Source organism: Syzygium oleosum, unplaced genomic scaffold, assembly GCF_021117445.2.
Source record: "Syzygium oleosum isolate NSW1041296 unplaced genomic scaffold, Sole_v2.1 Sole_v2.15, whole genome shotgun sequence".
Taxonomy (NCBI): domain Eukaryota; kingdom Viridiplantae; phylum Streptophyta; class Magnoliopsida; order Myrtales; family Myrtaceae; genus Syzygium; species Syzygium oleosum.
Genome location: NW_026607499.1, coordinates 1,973,430 through 1,983,703, shown reverse-complemented (window position 1 = coordinate 1,983,703; position 10,274 = coordinate 1,973,430). Strand labels below are relative to the sequence as shown.

At 38.6% G+C, this 10,274-nt stretch overlaps 1 protein-coding gene across 2 annotated transcripts; it reads left to right on the top strand.

Moving 5' to 3' along the window:
* Nucleotides 1–6,037: 6,037 nt before the first annotated feature.
* LOC115678174 (probable serine/threonine-protein kinase WNK4) lies at nt 6,038–10,108 on the top strand. Of its 2 annotated transcripts, XM_030601502.2 has the most exons (7): nt 6,038–6,829; nt 7,360–7,397; nt 7,536–7,763; nt 7,911–8,131; nt 8,205–8,362; nt 8,465–8,861; nt 8,979–10,108. In XM_030601502.2, the coding sequence occupies exons 1-7, from the start codon at nt 6,509–6,511 to the stop codon at nt 9,857–9,859; spliced, it is 2,244 nt and encodes a 747-aa protein (XP_030457362.2). In that variant the 5' UTR covers nt 6,038–6,508; the 3' UTR covers nt 9,860–10,108. The 2 variants fall into 2 exon arrangements, with proteins under 2 accessions (XP_030457362.2, XP_030457365.2); XM_030601505.2 differs by lacking the exon at nt 7,360–7,397 and having other exon boundaries at nt 6,606–6,829.
* The last annotated feature ends 166 nt before the right edge of the window (nt 10,109–10,274 follow it).

Genomic DNA, 10,274 nt, shown 5'->3' with positions numbered 1-10,274 from the left:
ATGACACTCGATTTGGCGCTTGAAATATAATTCTTCCGGTAGTTGTCACATGTCAGAGATGTATTTCCACCTACTTCGCGTGATATTACACCTACTTCGCTAGACTTCAGTTTTGTCTAGAGGCGGCGAAATAGACCTAGCAACTCATGTTTCCGCTCATATTTGCCGAGCTAGGTTTAGGATGCATTTGTTTGACAGAAAGTGTTGTAAGGAAAGTAATTTTCTGAACTCTCACCTATTTGGTTCATAAAAAAATTAGTCAATCAAAAATACTTTCCGATCAAAAAAATATTTATATATAAAATTAAGAAAGTGAATTTCTTAATCTAAGAAAGTGAAAACACTTTCCGACGTTTCTCTTGCATTTTTAATTTTTTAATTTTTTTCTTTTTTTCTTTTCCTTCTTCCTCCTCCTCCCAATCGCCAGGCCTACGGCCAGTGACTAGCCATAGGTGCAGGCCGACGAGGCTCGACCTCGCCCGATGCCGGCTAGGTCGGCCCTTGCTAGTGGCCTGTCGCAGCCATCGTCGAGGCCCGGTAACTGATGGAGGAGGAAGAAGGAAAAGAAAAATGAAATAAAATTTATTTAAAAACTCAATATTTTTTGGTCTAAGATAAAGTTACGAGATTGAAATTTTTTTTCCAAATGAGATCCAAACACAAAATAAAAAAAAAAACGTTTTCAGTCACACATCACCAAATAAAGGAAAACCAATCATTTTCCTAATAAATGATTTCCTGGAAAGTATTTTCATTTATCATAATTTTTTTTCCGAAACGAACGCATCCTTAAAGTGGGTCACTGAGATTTTATAAATGAGTCGAAATAAATTATAAAAAAACAAAGACCAACTAAAAATGGATCTAAATGGTTTGACTCGGACCCGTCTTATTAGTTAGCTACACTGAAGTAGTCTAAACTATACCGCCCGTCCACCAAGCATCGAGAATGCATTACGAAGCAGTTCGCCCAGTGAGGATTTTATTTTATTTTGTTGGAAGAATTTCTTAGAACATCAGTGACAAGCGATAAATAATCTTACAATTAGCACATGCGATTTTCAGTATTTGTGATGTCAATCAATGAAATGAAATTTATTCCCTTTTTTTCGTTTTCTACTAGCATAATTGAAGTGTATATATTATAATTTTTTAAGGGGAAAAGTAAAAAAAAAATCTCAAATTATGTCCACTATGACACATTTACTCTAAACTTTTTTTGTGAAATCAAAAACTTCAAACTATACCCACTGTGACATATTTACCCTAAACCTTTTATTGTGACATAAAAAACCTAAAACTTGTACCTATATGACACATTTACCCTCCATCAAGGTTCGGTCAAATGATTTTTTAGTCAAAAGAATATTATTGTTATTTCACTTAAGTTACATGAGCATGTGAACAACTTTTGCATTCCGGCTTCCACGTAGACAGATTTTTAATGATCGTAGTTGACGGAATTTTGACGAAAGGTAAATGCGTTATACATGTATAAATTTGGGATTTTTGATGTTATAGCAAAAAGTTTAGGGTAAATGTGTACAATAAAAGTTATATGAGATTTTTGGCGATTTTTGCCCTTTTTTTTAAAAGTATATTTAACGGGAAATTTAAGTTAATATTTGCTTTTGCATTTTTTGCTTCATCAGTCACGTGTATGGACCAAAAGTCAGTAAACTAAAGGACAAGTGGTCCATCTAAAGCTACACTTAAGTCCCATCACGATTCATAATATAGTACAACATATAATTCCAATCGATGCGCAACGAAGTGAATATGGTGTTCTTATCGATTAATTATAATATTGTTTTCCTCGCTATATATTTATCATGCCAAATACGTATTGGACTTCTTACTATTTCGACGAGATCACATGGAGTATGACTTTATTTATAATCCATTATTTCTTATTTGCTAATTCTTTTCATGTTTAATTTGTTTTTAGTTGGTTATTTTTTTCAATATGCTATTCCTATATTTAAGCATAGAATTTGCTAAGAATTGGAGTCTGGGTTCAGCAAGATAGGGGTTGGGATCAAGTAAGGACAGGTCGAGTACATAGTATAATACGTGAATATGGATCAAAGCACAAGTTATATGTATTAATTTGGCTCGAACCTATTTTCAATCCACCCAATCTCGAACCAATCCCGACTCGGGCCCATCCGTTCAAGTCGTCCGATTTTGTCTCCATTTGCCCTAGAGGTGGCAATATGGATCAGAAACCCATTTATTAACTCATTTTTAATGGGGCCTAGGTTGAATATGAGTCACTTGAAATTTTGAGAACAAGTCAAAATAGGTTTGCAATATTAAAGCCCATGTATATATGCAAACCCATATAGACTTCTTACATTTAAGTTATTAACTTGTAGCCTTGTAGGGTAAATAGCTCAAGTGTCATTTAAAAAAATTTATTTTTGTATTTTTCAAAAAATCGAATTTTTAATTATTTTTCTTTTTTTTTTTTTCCTTTTTCTGTTTCTTTCTTCTTCGGTCGATCGCCAGCCATGGCGATGGCTGGCAACCAGCCATAGGCGAGCTCGAGGCTCGTCCAGATTGTGAGCTCGAGCTTGCCGAAATCTGGCGAGCTTCAAGAGCTCGCCAATCTAGCTGAGCTCGAGCTCGTCTGGCAAGCTTTGAGCTCGAGTTCCGCCAAATCGGCAAGCTCGAAGCTCACCTTTGGCCGGTCGCCAATCAAAGAAGAAGGAAAAAAAAATTTATTTTTTTATTTTTAAAAAATAAAAATAAAAAGAAAATAAAGATATATAAAAATATTTTTTAAAATTATAAAAATTGTTCACTTATTTTATATTTCATTGAAGCACTTTAGCAATATAAATATTTTAAGAAACAAGTTTTTTAATAAATTGGATTTTATATTAAAGTCTTTTAAAATACGAATTGGGTCGGGTATGGATCGGGTATGGGTTGGGTTGGGTATGGGTTGTTAAATTTACACTACATGAATATGGGTCAAAACGGGTTAAATGAGTTAATATGAGTCGGTAAGAAAACGGGTTAAATTTACACTACCCGTAATTTGCCCGTAAGAAAACGAAAGTAGAGGAGGAGACACCATAGCTTCCGGTTGTCTTTTTTTTTTTGGGTCGAAAGCTTCCGGTTGTCTGTCCGGTACTTCTTCCCATCATCACTCATTATCAAATTTACAATACATGGTCGGCCATTAGTTTAGGTTATGGAGAGAAAAAATTTTAGCTAGCCTTTTAAATTACATGAAACGAAATTCATTACCAAGGCCTTATGAGCACTTATGAAACAATCCGTACGGAATTTTTTTTATAGTTTTGAATGCGTAGGCCTTCACTAGTGTCATATAATCCATACTTTAATATTCGAACTATCCCATATTGAGTATGATTAACGAATGTCGTTAATAAGATTTAGTCGATACAAACATGTACTTTTTGTTCATTGGGATTTCACGTGATCATCGTGTATAAGTTGAGTGTCGGTCATGACTAAACCTTCCGGATCTATCCAAACCCGAAATCTTCACATATTCTGGCGGACGAAGTTACACGATACGTAAATCCTGCTTAATTAAACTAGGGCAGCACTTAAGAGCCTCTTTAATCAATGGATTTGCATACAAGCAGGATGGACATGAGAAGTACAATGCCCGATAACTAGATAGACCTTAATCAATTAAAACACCTTAGGTACGATAAATGTGCAACTTGTATAACCAGTATGTGCACAATCACCGATGAGAAGTACAATGCATGATAGATAGATAGACAATGATGGAATTAGGCAGGACACTCGGAACTTTAATATCATGCTTTTCTTCTTTTTTCCAAAATCATAAAAAAAAATGTTAAACCTATTACAGTTTTATGAATTCAGTCTTAAACCATTTTAATTGTGCCAATTAAGTCCTAAATCTTTTCACGTTTTGTCAATTGAGTCCATTTGGTCGAAAATCACTGACGTAGACAAATTTTTTTCAATTTTTTTCCTTTTATTCTTTTCTTCTCTTTTCCTTCTTTTCTTTTTTAATATCTCATCCGCAGCTGAAATGGTCTAGGCAAGGGCCACGAAACCCTCACTGGCAGTGGGGGGAGGGTCGCTGCTGGCAAGGGTGCCCAACCCTCGTTGGCCACAGTTAAAAAACAAGAAAAGAAGGAAAATAGAAGAAAACAAAACATAAATTTTTTTTTTTTAAATTGTCCACTTTAGCACTGATCGTGCTATGTAGGATGACCAGCGTACACGTCAGCGATTTCTGGCCAAAATTGGCTGGATAAACTTAGTTGAAAAATATGAAAAATGTTTAGGACTCAATTGACACAATTAAAATGTTTATGACTGAATTGGTAAAAATACAATAAGTTTACAACTTTTTTGATAATTTCCCCCTTTTCTTCCTCATTCAACGGGAAAAAACAACAACTTTGAGAACATGCTAGTAACAGGCTCACGCTATTTTCATATTCTAAATGGTTATAGCACATCCTAACTTATTGAGTCGATCAAAATAACCTCGAGAGAACTAATTGATCGAAACCGGCAAATAAAAGCTGCACATTGTCATGAAAAGACTAGATCGTTTATATCGATCAAAACAATGTTGTTTTATTCACCACCATATGTTATTTTCCGATTACTTTTATACAAACTTTATTTCCTCTTTTAGTACTTGTTGATGTGCTTAAGCCGAATTCTATGAAGGATTTTTTGCAATGAGTTTGAATCTTGTTGATAATCTTTGTTAATTAACATATCTCAAAAAGTTAAATTATATTCATAGCTTTATACATATTTCCACTCACAAAAGAATTTAATAAAATTGCATATGACATCATAACTTTATTGATGAATGAGATTGAACTTTAGGGAGAGATGTTCTAAACACCATAACCTCAGTAACATTCTTTTAAAATGGAATTCGAATAATTAGGTTTATTAAAATACTCAATTTTAGAGGATTCCTATAAAATATATAATGAATCTAGGGATTGGCAGTTTTCAGGCCGATCCAACCTTGTAACCTAGAACCTACCCTCATAGGGTCGGTTCAGAGATTTTAAAACTTGCAACCGATCTTGTAAACCTTGGAACCCACTTTGCTGGTACTGGCCATTGTTTTTTTTTTTTTTTGGTATTCCTTAAAAAGACAAACTTACTCTTTCAAAATACATATCCATCAACAGACAATATTTAAAACCATGATAGTCAGCAACAAAACGACCAGAAGTAGAACACTGATAAAAGCCAAATAGAAATCTAAAGCAACAGGGAATTATCAAACTCATCCCTTAGTCAAGCAAAATGAAAAGTAAAGGAACAACATAAATCTTCACTTGTCAAAAGCAACAACTTACAAAAGATGAACATGTAAAATAATAAACAATAAAAAATTCAAAACAAGTAACATCAAACATGAATTATAGAACTTCATTCCTCATTCGTCTATAAAGATTGCTCCAAATTCTAACAATCTAAAAACAAAACAAACAACAGACATAGTTAAAATGGAGTCGGTCCAAGATCGGTCCAAGGTCGATCCGTTGGTTCGGTTCAGCACCCTGACCTTGGAACCGGACCACACAGTGCCGGTCCGGTCCGATCCGATTCCAGGGTTTACCCTAAACCGGAGCTCACCCTTAAATAAATCTGTTTTCCCTCTTTCATCAATTTTACCATGAATGAAGTTGCGGTGAGGGCTATTTCGAACAATTCGAATTTTATCGTGTCTAAAGATATTCGACGGGCGGAAATAGCTTGAGCCTTAATAACTTATCCAACTTCTTGCTCACAAACAGGGGATCTATGACTGGTGCTTGGGCCTTAACTCCTGTCTCCAATAGTCCTTGGGTATGTCACTCGCCTTCTATGGAGTCCGCGTCCGATGTTCGGATCTGTTAATGTTTGTCATCGACATGGAACCGTCGTGGGCTGAGAAGGCCCAGGATGTCGGTAACGGTCATGGCGTTACGGAACTTCCCTCCCCCTCCCGCTTCCCTTCTGGATGGATGGAGCGTCCGTTCGGTAATTTCGTTAATTCGTTTCGTCTTTAATGGTCGGGACTGGAAGCTGCAGGGAACGAAATGGCAACCGTGAGATCGCAAGGTCCACCGCACAAGTGTTGGCCATCCCTTCTCTGGCGCGCTCTCCTCCTGCTCTCCCGATAATGGCGTTCATATTAACCTCCATTCTTGCCTTTTTTCTCCCCCTTTTCTTTTTCCTTTTCCATCTCCTCCCTCCCGTCAGTTGCCCTGATTTCTCTCCCACCTCGTATCCTCGTACCCGTTACTCTGGAACATCACGTTCTTGCTTTTTTCGTTTGTGGGGGCGGGCGAGTTTGAACCAGCTCGAAGAAAGAATGATGGGTTTTGGTTTTGGTTTGGGTTTGGTGTGAGAAGATGGTGGATTTGGGTGGCGCGGCAAGAGGGCTTCTGCGCGCGACAAGCTCATCGTTGCCTCCTCCTCTGCTGCTTCGCCGTCGACGGCAACGACAGCTTTCTCACGTTGCTCTCGGATGCCGACTCCGATCCTCGGGATCGGCGGCATTCTATTCTTTACCGAAGGACCACCACCATCTGTCCCGTCGTCGTCGTCGTTCCGTTCCTCCTGGGGTCGATCAACGGCGACTGCTTTTCTGACTCATCGCCGTTTCTCAATTCCCAGATTCGCCGCCTGCTTCTTCCTCGGGTTCCTGGTTTCTGCGTGGTTCTTGGCTGGAATGAGTACCCTTTCCGTCTGTCCTGCCAATGACACCGGCTTGTTCAGGGGTGGCGGCGATAATTCCGACTCCGACTCTGATTATGTCGAGAAGGATCCCGCCGGCCGCTATGTTCGGGTATTGTCCGTGCCTTTGCTATTCATTTATCTCCTATTCGAATAAGACACCTGAGTTCTATCGATTTCATTGAATGACACTGAAGTTGGATTATCAAATTAGCAACTGTGATCAAATGCTTGATTTTAATAGGTATTACATTGTATACTCAAGTATTTATGAGCACCGGCGAGCATCCGCCTATGAGTGCGGAAAATTACGGTGTTGTAGGTGTTTAAGCTTCCTTAATTGGCCTGCAGCATCAAGCAACGTCAAAGTTTGTTGGGGACACGGCACATCACATTCTACAGCGGCTTTTACTTGTTCTACCACATGTTCAAGCTCATGATCCTGAATTTGGACTACTAATATTAACTAGGATGGTTGTCAAGTTTTAACTGTTGTTATGTTAGCACTTGATGCATGCTTCAGAAGTACTTTCATGGAGCAAAACTTGGTTGACAACATTATGGAATAGGGACTGAAAAGTTGTCTTATTTTTCTCCTTCTCCCAACTGTTGTTATTGGTGTTTTCTTTCCTTCTGTCGCAGTATAGCGAGATCTTGGGCAAGGGCGCTTTCAAGACTGTGTATGATCTCCCGTTCACCTCACTCTCTTATTGAAGTTTCAAACTTTTATACTTTATTAAGCAGCTCTTGCAACTTCCATGTGGAGTCGGTTGTTTGGTGAGAGAATTTTCTTAACACCAGCAAACCTTCTGCTTCAGATACAAGGCATTTGATGAAGTTGATGGGATAGAAGTTGCCTGGAACCAAGTCAGAATTGATGATGTCTTGCAGTCACCAGAAGATCTGGAAAAACTGTATGTGGAGGTTCATTTGCTGAAAATGTTGAAGCACGAAAATATCTTGAAGTTCTACGATTCCTGGGTGGATGACAAGAAGAAAACTATTAACATGATTACTGAGCTCTTCACATCGGGAAGCTTGCGGCAGTATGTTCACTGAGTTTCTTGTCCACTTTATTTACATTGTTTGGTTTATTTTTTTCTTTCTTCTTATTCAAGCCTTTCCTCTGAACGGTCGCTTCAGTTCAGCGTTATGAACTTAATTAGAGTAATCATGCAATTTTTGGCCATCAGATTTCGCAAGAAGCATAAAAATGTGGACATGAAGGCAATAAAAAATTGGGCAAGGCAGATTCTTCAAGGTCTGGTCTACCTTCATGGTCACAACCCTCCAATCATTCACAGAGATCTGAAGTGCGACAATATTTTCGTAAATGGAAATCACGGAGAAGTTAAAATTGGAGATCTTGGGTTAGCAACTGTTATGCAGCAACCAACAGCTCGAAGTGTTATAGGTGAGGTACTAGTTTGTCTGCTTTGAGATAGTAAATTTGGTGAACTTTCATAGTTTTTATGTATTTGACGCAGGAACTCCTGAGTTTATGGCACCCGAGCTTTACGAAGAGAACTATAACGAACTTGTTGACGTATACTCTTTTGGGATGTGCATGTTGGAGATGGTTACTTGTGAATACCCCTACAACGAATGCATAAATGCAGCTCAGATATATAAGAAAGTTACCTCGGTAAACTCACCAATAATCATTTAATGCTCCATCATCTCTAAAAGTTCTAGTTAATCTCTTGAATGTTGGAGCATCTAGTTTTACTTTAGTGCTTTGCTGCAGGGGGTGAAACCCACTTCTCTTAGTAAGGTGAGTGATCCTCAAATTAGGGAGTTCATTCAGAAATGTCTCGTTCCCGCAAGTAATAGGCTTTCTGCAAAGGAGCTTCTGACTGATGGCTTCCTTCAAACTGAGAATCGAAAGGAATTGATTCGCGATCCTTTGTCATTGCCTAGTTTAAGTCCCGGGTCATTAAATTTGTCGGGTCCTCTGTCCATGGATGTTGACACCGACTATAAGCAACTGTCCTTAAGCACCTGTGATAGAAGCAACAAGAAGACTCCGCATTGCCCCGTTCTGGAATTTCAGAGGATGAATAACAATAATGAGTTCGGGCTGAAAGGAATGAAAAATGAAGACAACACTGTTTCATTGACCTTGCGTATTGCTGACTCAGCTGGTTAGTTCATATGCATTTTGAATGTTCTCTCTTTTTCCCTTGAAGTATCTCTTCAACCTTGACTGTGGGGAACACTTGCAAGGTGATAACATGTAATTGGCTGCTCCTCTCTCTCAGGTCGAGTCAGAAATATACATTTTCTCTTTTACCTTGATAGTGATACTGCACTCTCTGTGGCGGCGGAGATGGTTGAACAATTGGAGTTGGCAGATCATGATGTCACCTTCATTGCTGAGTTTATCGACTTTCTAATAATGAGACTTGTACCTGGTTGGAAGCCCTCATCCAGTCATATGTTGGATGGAGTGGTGGTACCCGGAATTTCCTCAGTTCATGGGAAAGACAAAGTCTCAGAACGTAGCCTGTCGGGTTCAATGCTAACGAGCATGCCAGCTGAACTAGTGAATAAGCAAGATGGTGGTCTAATTTTACATGCAGGTCTGCAGGATGGTAGGCTGCATGGCGGTGAGGGTGACTCTTATGATAGCATTGGTAGAACCATTTATGACAATGGCTATTATTCGTCTCAACACCTGGCTAATTTGGGAGATCAAGATTCAGGTGCATCGGTTGCTTCAGAGATACTAGTACATAAACATGATGAAGCAGCTGAATTTGTAGATTGTATCATGGATGGAAGCTTCAATGGCTCGAGTGGGTATGCCTCCGAGGATTTTGGGGATTCACATTATGAGGATTGCAAATTGTCTGAGAATGATAGCAGAGCTGGAGATTGTTTCCAAATGAACGACTTTCCTAGGAACTCGACATCGTCTTTTCCTGATTTGAGCGGAATATCTAACGTCATGAGCCTCACAAGCAGCTGTTCTTCGTTATCATTTGTGGAGAAAGGTATGGATCTTGAGCTGAAGTTGGATCTGGATGCAATTGAAGCACAATATCGGCATTGGTTTTGTGAACTTTCTAGAATGAGAGAGGAAGCTTTGGAGGCCACCAAGAAGAGATGGATGACAAAGAAAAAGCTTACTAATCATTAATAATTACACTTGTTGCGATTTTCCTAAGCTGATGATCAATACATGTCTATGTACACTTTGGGTTCTCCTGTCAAGTGACTTGCCACCATTTTTTTCTTCAAACTGCTGCAAGGAAAAAGATCTTATTATATGAGTTGTAATCCCGGAACAATATGTTAGATGCGGTTTGTCCCACCGAACCATCCCGAATTTGTGCTTTGTTTGAAGTTCTCTTTGCAGCTCTTATCAGCAAGCCTAATTCTATTTTAATATGGTTGCCTCTCTTTCCAGTCTATGCAGGAGGCGTGAGTATGATCCGGCATGAAATCATTGTTTGATCTTCTATTTTACTGATGCATAACCCTTGCAAAGAATGGAAGCAAGAGAGATCCTTCTTTAGCTACTTAAGGTTAGATCTTAGGCTCATCTTACCGTT